Source organism: Anopheles coluzzii, chromosome 2 (assembly GCF_943734685.1).
Source record: "Anopheles coluzzii chromosome 2, AcolN3, whole genome shotgun sequence".
NCBI classification, from domain to species: domain Eukaryota; kingdom Metazoa; phylum Arthropoda; class Insecta; order Diptera; family Culicidae; genus Anopheles; species Anopheles coluzzii.
In genome coordinates this window covers 55,510,911-55,521,271 of record NC_064670.1, presented here as the reverse complement: position 1 = coordinate 55,521,271, position 10,361 = coordinate 55,510,911, and the positions used below count along the sequence as shown (strand labels likewise).

Sequence of the window (10,361 nt, the reverse complement as noted above, 5' to 3'; positions counted from 1 at the left end):
AATGGTGAGTTCAAACGGCCGTTACACAAAATGCATCGCTTTTCAAGTGGGTTAGAATATAAAGCAGGTTTGTAATTCGATTGTATTGATTGCAGATTGTTGTAAGCTAAGCTGGTAGCTATGCTAACTGTCTGATTTATGCAATTTACCCGCCAATGTTCCCTAATCTCCGATCGCTGATTTCTAAAGTTCCGAAATACGGACATAAAACACACATATTTTCGAATTATTACAAACCTTTTCTGCTCCGTTTACTGCAAATGAACGAGTCTCAAGCAACTATGTATAGAACTTTTCTTCTCACCACACTTCATTTTATTCGACGATATGTTTTAAAATAGTTTTTTTCTAACTCATTCAGTTCAAAGTACAGCTCATGTGGCGATAGGTGTGCCACGTATGCTGCCTCTCGAAGCAGGAATTGAAAGCTGGCGGGAAAGAGCGAAAGATACTCCAGCTCGAAAACTTCGGATGAAATGTCTTTGATGTTGCCATTGTTTACCCAGTAGTGATAGTTCGGCAGGGCAATCTGCACAGTTTCACTGCAGCATTGCTCATCTGGCAAGATTTCGTCCAATGGAGGATTGTTTTCGAACGGATTGATTTCGTTTGTAATCTCTTGCATCCAAGACAAATCCGCATCCCAATTAGTACCATGTTTAAACTCAGCTGCCCGTAGATCAGCTTCCATTTCTTCCAGTGCATTCTCGCAAAGCGTTTTGTGGAACAGTTCATCGGGACTAAGCTGACTTTGTTGGGCACGTGCATTGATGTAATCCAAAATGTTACTGGGTCCGTCGCTGTCCTCGGAATCGCTCGAATCACTATCACTTACACAAAGAACATGAGCAAATTTGTTTGTGGCCAGGTACAGTTCGACGTTCGTAGTGTGTGAGTTGTATTTTGCCATCCGAATGTGCTTCATCGATGGTTTAACCTTTTTCGTTACCAATCTTAGTCGGTGGTGGGTGAGAATATGCATTTTGAGGGGCATTGGATTGATGAACGGCACTACCGTTCGTTTGCTGTGATCCGTTCGCATATATTCAGGGATGTGCACGTAATGCCGTTCGGCCTCGTCCATCTCCAGTATTTCTGCTAGATAGGCACGTTGCGGCTGCAAGCTATGCTCAAACGTAATATGCTTTTTCGATCGTTTATGGTTTAGATTGGGATGTTTATCCATCGTTGATGATATGAAAGAATGGAGATTTTTAAATAAACGCTCCTGTATCGGTCGATGCGATGCTCTATCTATGCCTGCTTTGTAGCCTGTTGTGTTATCATCGTCCGGAACAATGCGCGATTCGAAGAAGTGTAGAAAGAGATCCTTTTCTATTGGACGGTTTACAATCGATTGGGTTCGCGAGTGGTTTGTTGGATAATGCAACTGTTCCAGTATGATGCGTCGCATCGCCACATACCGTTGCCATTCACTCCAGACGAACAATTTCGGCAGACTGTTGAAGGATCCAATTCGATGGTTAAGTTTGTTTGATGAGGCATCTAGTTTGGTTTCGTTCACACCGTCCAAACCAAAGAGAAGTTTCATAACGAACAGTATGTACTTCATGGCGTGAGCTTCGTACTTTGGAAAGTAGTTATATACATTATTCCGCTTAATCGGAGGCGAAATTGCTATCACTTTGGTAATGTAGGGTGCAAGGTCTAGCGGCAGTGCCAATTCGCTTAGAAAACGATGACAAAGAGCGGATAGATCTGGTTCAATCGGCACAATTTCTAGATCTGCTGCTATCAGCGATGAGATCACTCGACATTTGATGAATCCCTGAAACGTTGTCGTAAGATGAGCCACCGTTTCGGAATAGCAGGCAGCGTGCAAACCCTCCGGTAGGAACTGCCGTAAATCATGGAACGGCAAATGTCCCTCCTCTATCCATCGCAACAGATCTGCTGTCTGTATTGAGCTGCGCACTTGATTTAACGCGATGCTTAATATGGCGAGCAAAACAGTTTTACGGTAGAGATATGACCAATTGTCTATATCATGAACGTTTTTTAGTTTACCAGGCGAGTAGGGGAAGGGATGGCAATCTGCATCTGTTGGTGCTTCTAATTCGTGCCAATCGATGTGTTCCTCAGGAAGGCGGAATTTGTCTACTAGTTGGTTGCGTGCTCGGCTGTTGAACTTATAACTTAACGGTAAGTGGGCCGTATTCGAGGAACTCTGCATTGAGGTAGACAGTGTGCTTATTGTAGATTCCAAATCCGACGGCTGACTTTGTGTGAATGCATCCTGGTCAGCTTTTGATAGATCCTTGTTTAAGTTCCGAACTCGTTTTGCAATATCGCCTTCTAATTTCTCCCCCTTTCGTTTGGCTCGCTTTGGAATCTCCCGGTTGAACAGCAATTTGAGATCCCTGAAACAGGAGGTACAGTTTTGAGCATTAGAATGGATTGAACTTTTTGCCATACAGCGTCAACACGTACCATTTCTTATTATTTAGAGGCAACCGTGGGCGCTTTCGTTGCCGTTTGTGGAAGAATGCTATTTCGGCCTGGTTTAGATAGGCACACCATATCTGCAACACCGTCGACTTCAGCTCCTCTGGAGCACCTAACTCGATTAAGCGTTCCGTAAGGCCATGCAGAAAGTAGTTCATCTGCTCCCAGCTGGTAATTTTATTTTCTACCCCGGTATCACGTCGTATGGTCGTCTGACACCCCACGTTTACCTCATCATCGACAATTTCACGTTTGTTTAGTAGTTTCGTACCGCATTCTGTACAATAATAAAATCCATCCTCTAAAATAAAATCACCGAGGCCGCAAACTTCACAAATATCGTTTGGTTCCGTCATTTTTCACACAATTCGGTTATGAGCCCATTCTTGGTGGCGCAAAGTAAAATTAAATCTCGTACTGTTTTGTTAACAAATTTCATAGAAACAATAACAATGCGGTGTACAGTACCGAAAGCAGAAAAAAAAACAACAAAGCTATGACAGCTGAGTGACTTTTTGTAATGACATTATACCTCACAGTGGGCGATCGCCATGCGTTTTTAATTAAAATAATAATGTTTAAATCGTACGATAGGAAAGCAATGGACAAAAAACTTTATAACATTTATGATATTTTACATGTGAATATGTGATATTTGTAAAATATGTTGATCGTATCAGCAGCATATAAAATCGAAAAAAAACAAAACTTCAAACTACATACATATGTTTTGCTTATGGAGTACGAAAAATACCTTTAAGGTAAGGCGCATACTTACATACAGTTATACGGTTTACGTGAGATTCGATCCATGCCTGGCGTTGTAAAATCAAGAGGATATACAGCTAGATCATCCCAAAGACCCCTTTTTCGTATGTGACCTATGCATCGTGCTAAAAGTTGATGGTTAATAACCCTGGCACATAATATATTACAACCTTGTTGTTGTTGTACACTCACACTCACACACCTCATTTGGAAAGGGGCATATCCGCACGTTCGAAAGTGTGTGTGTTGAAAGGGAAAGGGAGCCGAAAACCATTGCGCGCGAAAAGTTTTCGCTCGTTTCAGCTCAGATTCGCTTTACTCGTTCAGTCGACTTTTCGTGCCCGTGCGTACGCTCATGTGCTCTTTCGAGCGACCCTATTCTTTCTAATCATATTTAGCTTGAAGTGTGGAATATTTGACGAGTACAATTTACAACTCCGATAGGAACAAAGTTTTTGTGCAAGTGTTTTGTGTCGTTTTCGCTATTGCCTGTTTAAGTGTTGAAGTTATGTTGCAACAGTTCAGGGAGTAGTTGTTTCAGTTTTAATTAAGGTGTAACGTAAAATGCTAATGTATACATATTTTGCAACACTTGCTGAAAGGTGATAAAACATTGAGTTGAACAATATTTACTATGCTCTGAAAGGAAGCATCAGACATCAACCGGAGTTGTAATTTAGATGTGTAACATATGAAGAAGAAGAAAAAGAGCGCTCAAATTCACTACAGTAGCTTTTTCATTCTTGAAAACTTCACATCTACTTTATTAAGTCTGCAAATGTTTAACCAATCTTGCCTTCCTCCAAATATTTGCTCGAACATTCTTAATGCGCTGTGTAAACTGAGTACAAATATCTCGTACTTCCTGCTAGCTTCCTTTATTCCTTCCTTAAGATAATGGCACGTGTTTCCGTTTGTCTGCATGTTTTACCAAGCCCAAAGTCAACAGTGTTTCACAATAAAGTGGTCACCGCGCGAAAAGAGTCCCCCGTCTTCCTATGGCATCATAGGACTTCTACCACCCATTTCACCCGGGTAGAAACAAATTAAAACAATATTTTGGATCGCTACGTGACCTGTGTGCCCACAATTGTACAGGTTTTCTTTTGTAAATGTGTGTGTGTGTTTTTTTTTTTGCACAAAACAAATTTGCCATGATTGAAGGCGGGGTAAGATCGGACGAAACGCGCAGAACGCGTCGGTATGGAAAACCCCGGAGGGATTTTTCGTGTGTGCTGCTCATCTGAGATTTACACGTAAGCACTCTCACGTGAACGCACAAAATACAAGCGCACGCCGCAACAGCTGGCTGCAAGCATTTGAGCCGGGTTTGCGTATCGGTCAGAGATTTTCGGGTTTCGAAACCCGATGGAGCCGCCTAGTACCGGCCACGTGTTACAGAGGTCACGGACACGGAGAGAAGGATACAAAGCAGGCGAGAAGCGAAAGAGAGCGAGAAAGATTGAAAGTTTGAGAGATCGAGTGAGAATGGGAGGGAAAGTTGGGCGAAACTGCTCGTGCCAGCGTTTGCGAAACGTTGTTCGTAAATATTTAATGCCCTTCACCGGTTCGATCGATGAAAATCTGGCAGAACCTGACCTTATCATCTACCAAGTGCGCCTTTTGGCACTCACTGTTTATCATTCCCGCTCCTGCTTTTGGATTGTGTTTTTTGTTCTCTTTTTGCTGACTAAGGGCGGAAAAAAGCCTTCGCTCTTCACATGATCAAAATTAGTCTTGTCGGGAACGGTTCCAATGGTTGGGCATGGGCCGGCTCGCGTAACCCACTGCCCACTCCGTTTAAACACACACACACACACACACACACACACACACACACACACACACACACATCGAGATTTATGAAGGTTTAATAGCCCCGAAATGTGCTTATAACATCACAGGAGATATTTGGGCTGACATGGGTTGGTTGTGTTGTTAATGGAGCGGTGATATTATTTTTAGCAAAATTCTTTACACCATACAACTAGATAGACAAGCCGCAAGGGTAGCAGTTATATACACCAGTAATCATGTAAAGCCTTTGGTGCTGACGGTATATTTAGCCTGCATGTAAGCCTGCAAAGCAAATTGATTACACCCATGTTAGATGTACAGGGATTCCTCTAATTTGAGGTATTTTGTACATTGATATAGGTCAATTTGACCTTACGTTTATGATGCTAGAGTTATTTTTTATGGCATTAATTATTTTTATGGCATTTGTGTCTTACATTAAAAACTAAATAAAATAATTTTAAGGACACGAACAAGGCTACAAACTTCGTTCACATATAAACCTCATAGTCGCTTAACAGTAGACGCTGGGAGGAGTAGCACTGTGCGGAAAGTATTCGATCGATGAATGCAAATGATTGTGAAGCCATCCGCAGCCTCCACTTTGGATGAGCAGTAACCAACGTCATCGTCAGCATCAGTACTGAAAAAAAAACAACAACAGATTCAACAACTACGAACGAACACGAAAGAAAGCGCGAGGCGAGGAAAACAAAAATCATGGTCGCTTGCGTTTGCGCCAACTACAAGTATGTCACACTATCCCGAGGAAAAGCGGGGTACCAAAGAAGATGAAAGCCAGCGAGTATCGTGCTAAAATGCTAAGTAAATTGAAGAAGCTTGCCTACTCTTGTCCCATCCTGAATGGTAATGAGTCTTGGCGGGGGCGCTCGGTACGGGTTTCGGTAAAAAGGATACACGAAAGGCTGTCGGCACTTGGCGATGGCGCGGTGCGGGGTTATCACACGGCGGTGAGTAAGTGGTACCTTTTATATCCCAACATTGTCCGTGTGCGTGTGTTATGTTGGTTGGTTTGATGATGATGATGTGCCGCAGCATCCAACATCCTTCCCCAGCATGGTGTGATACTGATGGAAATGAAAACCGCGAACCAGCCGGGAGGGAAGCGCAGATACGTGGGAAGCAGTTTTTTTAAACTCGCCACAGAGAATCGTGGTAAACCGTGGTTGTTTGTGGCCGGTGAATGCATCGCTTGTAAGATGTGGTTGTACATTTTGTTGATAAGGCACAGGAAACGCTACGAGAACAATACACAAAACACACACATCTGTGACGAAATAGTGGAGAAGAAGCACGGTGAATTGAGACTGACGACACAGGTAGTGTACCAAGCACGCCCACCAAGGACACGGTGGGCTGTGTCCACAACACAACCACAGACACAGAAAGATGTGTAGCAAGAACAAAAGGGTTCCAGCTTCAGCGGTGTAGCGTCATTGAGGAAGGCCTTTGTTGGTGCTTTCCATCCCTCGGCCGCTGCAATTCCGATGCATCCCGAAACAGAACGTATGATGCATTTCTTCGTGCTTGAATTCCATTTTCATTTGATTGGCACACGTCGCGAGCGCACGGAGACACGTTTTTTCCATGTGTGCAGAAATTACCCCACCGTCAAGCTAGCAGTTAAGCTGCTGCGGGTGGCCAGGAAGCTTTTCTGGGCTGGCAGAAAAAAAGGTCCGTTTAAGGGGATCCTTTCAAGCCGCTCGCTCGCTCCGAGCGATACGCGATTGTTCTGGGCGGGTTTTATTTTCCTTCTGCGTGCTCGATAAGGAAAAAGGGATACTAAGGTGCCGACCGGATGGGGAAGGCAATTTAACCTTACACGTTTGGAGGGCACGCTCGAGAGCCTAAAAGTGCCTGCACACGCTCGTGGGAGCTTCAGCCCGGCGGGAGGTGCTCTGGGTCTGCGTGTGAGCGATATTTGCCGGCTGAATGATTACCAGCGAGCATTTGGGCCATAATTAACACGGCACCCAGTTGTGTGTGGGGAACTCGGGGACAGTACATAAACTATGCGGTGTTTCCCCCGTTTTACTTGGCGTTACAAAAAGGGATGGGAGCTAAAATTTCACATTGCTCGACGCAAGCTTTTCTTGGTCACTTGGCACCCACACTGCTCTGATGTTGGGGCATGGTTGACAGCATGGTTGGGAAGGAATAAGTGAAGGGGCGCACTCCAATGCTTCAGTGTAGCTTTCACGCAACGTGTTGGGAACGACGAGTGTGCGGTATGATAGGATATCGTCGTTCCGGAGCAACATCACATCCGATGTAGGGCATCAGCATAAGAGCAATCCTGCCCTTTCGCTGTATATTTTAAAAAGGTTAAAAATAAACATACATAGGCTCGTGTGACGCGTTGTTTATTTACATATCTGGCTATCTATCGAATTAGTTCCTTTTCCTTTTTCCTATTCCCTTCTGTTGGTAGGGTCCCGTCCGCGGTCGGGCGGTTGCTAGGACGGTAGTAGATGGATAGGACTGTCGGGTCCTGTTTGTTTCGCATCTGCCGTCCCATGAGTATGGTAAAGCTGTTTCAATTTGCTAACCCAACGTTCCATACACCCCTCACAGCGTTTGTTCCCTCATCGGGGGCAAAGTGAGGGATTGGGATGAGACATTTTAAGATAAAAAAGCATATGATTCAACGGTTTACGGTTCAAAGCAAGATTAAAATCAAAACCGTACTATATTTAAAAATAATCAATCTACTATTTAACACGATTATTTTCTTCGGAATCGTAAAAAATGTACACATTAAATTGATTCAAATAAAATGGAAGCATTGATGAATAGTTTGAACGCCAAGTTCCAGTAAAGTTGATATAAAATACAAGTTGTCATAAAATACAAGTTATATAAAATACAAGTACAAGAAGGAAGACAAAAAAAAGTCTTTTGATCTTAAAGAAAACAACTTAATTTCAAAACGCCCTACAGTTTTTCGACATAAACGTACAACCGCAATATGTAAAACTGAGCCAACTCTCATTTCGGTAGTCAGAAGCGACGACTCGGGCTGACTTTAAATAGGTGTGTCAATGTTTGGGCAGCTTTTGCGGCTGCACGATAATTGTACATGTAAGCAGCAATCGATCTGGGCTGATTCCATTTCTGGACCATTTTATCTGCGGATGGACGATCGGTGTCAGACGCTTATTTTGATCACGAAATAATTTCCTGCCACAAACGTGGCGTGGTCCACTGCAATCCAAATTGCTGCTATTATGAAATGGTGATAATTTGCCTCTGGCTCGTGTTAAACGGGTATTTTTTATTTGAAAACATATTACTGGTTGGACATATCGAGAAAAAACTATCTATTACTGGTTTCCTGCTGTTACAGACTCCATATTATGTATTCGCAAATAAGGGTTAGCGGTGATGGAATGCAGACGTTTCTCACTTGAATGCTTATCAAACCAGCGAAGGTAGTTGAACGCAATTTACAATGCCGTTGCGATATGCGCCAAACATGTGCGATATTGTTTAGTATCGGTTTGCGCCAAACTCAAGGTTCTGCGATCGTCATGCCTCGCGTGATCGTCGCCGTGTCTAATGTTCATAAATCTTAAAGCGTAAGCTTCCATTTTGTGGCTAAAGTGCGGTCGCCAACTTATGATTCGATCAAATACGCCGATTGGCCGCACCTTTTTGTAGCATCGTCGTCTGGCAGCGATAGATCTAAGGTGATCGTGTGCACTCGGCTTGCCAGTGCGATTCGGTGGAGGGAGGGTACGGTACAGGTAAACACCTAGCAGTAATGTGTAAGTGCAACCGGAACTGCAAGGTTACTATCGATACTGTGCGATTCGCACTGCAGTACACGCTCGTCCGGTGTTCGGTGTTGGGAGTCTAGACACAGGAGCAGCACGATAGTTTTGCTGTGCAAACGTTGCATTGAATGCATAATCCAAGCAACCAAGGCGATCGACGAAAACGAGTTGTTAGTTTGCGTACCGAATACTTCAATATTGATGCAGATGATGGAATTGTTTGAGTGAATAGTCAAAGCAAACAAGTTTATTTGGAAATAATTTACCGTTTTGTTGTCTGATTTGCCTGATAATTTCGGTGTTGATAATTCGGTACCACTTTTTTGTGAAAGCATTATATCGTTTCATTGCTATTTTGCCCCATTTATCTACGAGTGATCTAGATAGAGTTGGCTCAAGCTGAAAAATATTCGAATGCTGTGATGCATATTATGGCTGAGAAGTATAGGGCTCGGTCTATGCCAATATTGAACTCATAACGTGAATGCGAACTCATGTGTCGTACATTGCTGGTATGTATGGAAAATAACGAAGAGGTTAACACACATAGCACCAAGGAAAAGGTGGTGGAAAAGCTTCAACTCGATGCTAAATTATGCATCAAGCTTTCAACATGATGTCGAATTGATGATGCGAACCGTCTTCGGCGAATATTTTCTATGGTAGGAGGCGTGTTAATAATGCATGAATATGGCCTTTGATTCTGCTATTTATCCGAACACGCGAATTAAATGTGTCACAGCATAAAAAGAGAAGAAAAAGAAAAGACAGATAGAACTGGGTCTGGATCTTTCACCGTCCGTGATTTCTTCGCGTCGCACAACACGGTAAGATTGAATGGCAAATGCTAAAAAATTATATTATCTCTAGTGTTGTGATGGCTCTGCAAGGTGTAAACGAACTCCCTATTTTAGTGTGGTATTGTTGTCTAAAGATACAAATAACATTTTTGCCCACTTCCTGCCTCAAAGGATGAGCACAAACGCATTCGCGGTACGCACAAACACACAGGTTAGCTTGTGACGCACGGCGTCCAAGTCGTAGATAAACATGACGATGAAGATGATGAGGTGTTCGACAGAGAGAGAGAGAGAGTGAGGCAAACCAATAAAGCGGGCAAAGTAAAACAGAACGTGCATGGACCGGTCGGTATTGTATGTTTGCTCTGTGCCGTAGGTTGTGTGGTTTTTGCGGTTTCCTTAAAGAACCTGAACCCGAACGAACATACACGAAGCTTCACGATACCGTAGCACACAAACGAAACGGAACCGAAGGTGTTCGATTACACCCATTCCAATTCCTCCGACAATCAATCTTATCAAATGCCGGTGGGCAACGATGAGCAGCAACGATGGCAACAAAAATCAAATGCAAGCACAAACACACATGCCAATATGTAAATTTTGATTCGCAAAAAAACAACCCCAATCCCAAATACCATTGAACATTGCCTTCGGAGAAAAGAGAGCGAAATCGAAGAAGAAAAAAAATGGTGCAAAAAATGCAAATACGCACGCGTGCGCTCCCACGTTG

The 10,361-nt window shown here is 43.3% G+C and overlaps 1 protein-coding gene across 1 annotated transcript; it reads right to left on the bottom strand.

The window, feature by feature from the left end:
- Nucleotides 1-284: 284 nt before the first annotated feature.
- Nucleotides 285-2,996, bottom strand: LOC120952139 (TATA box-binding protein-associated factor RNA polymerase I subunit B). Its single transcript, XM_040371308.2, has 2 exons — nt 2,452-2,996; nt 285-2,381 (listed from the first exon to the last, which is right to left on the bottom strand). Exons 1-2 carry the CDS (start codon nt 2,820-2,822, stop codon nt 311-313), a joined length of 2,442 nt encoding a protein of 813 aa, XP_040227242.2. The 5' UTR covers nt 2,823-2,996; the 3' UTR covers nt 285-310.
- Nucleotides 2,997-10,361: the final 7,365 nt, after the last annotated feature.

Bases quoted from the DNA above. Each gene is read 5' to 3' on its own strand.
- LOC120952139 (XM_040371308.2), bottom strand. From the start codon at position 2,822: ATGACGGAACCAAACGATATTTGTGAAGTTTGCGGCCTCGGTGATTTT. The intron at 2,382-2,451 runs GTACGTGTTGAC...CTCCTGTTTCAG, and splicing joins CCTCTAAATAATAAGAAATG to GGATCTCAAATTGCTGTTCA.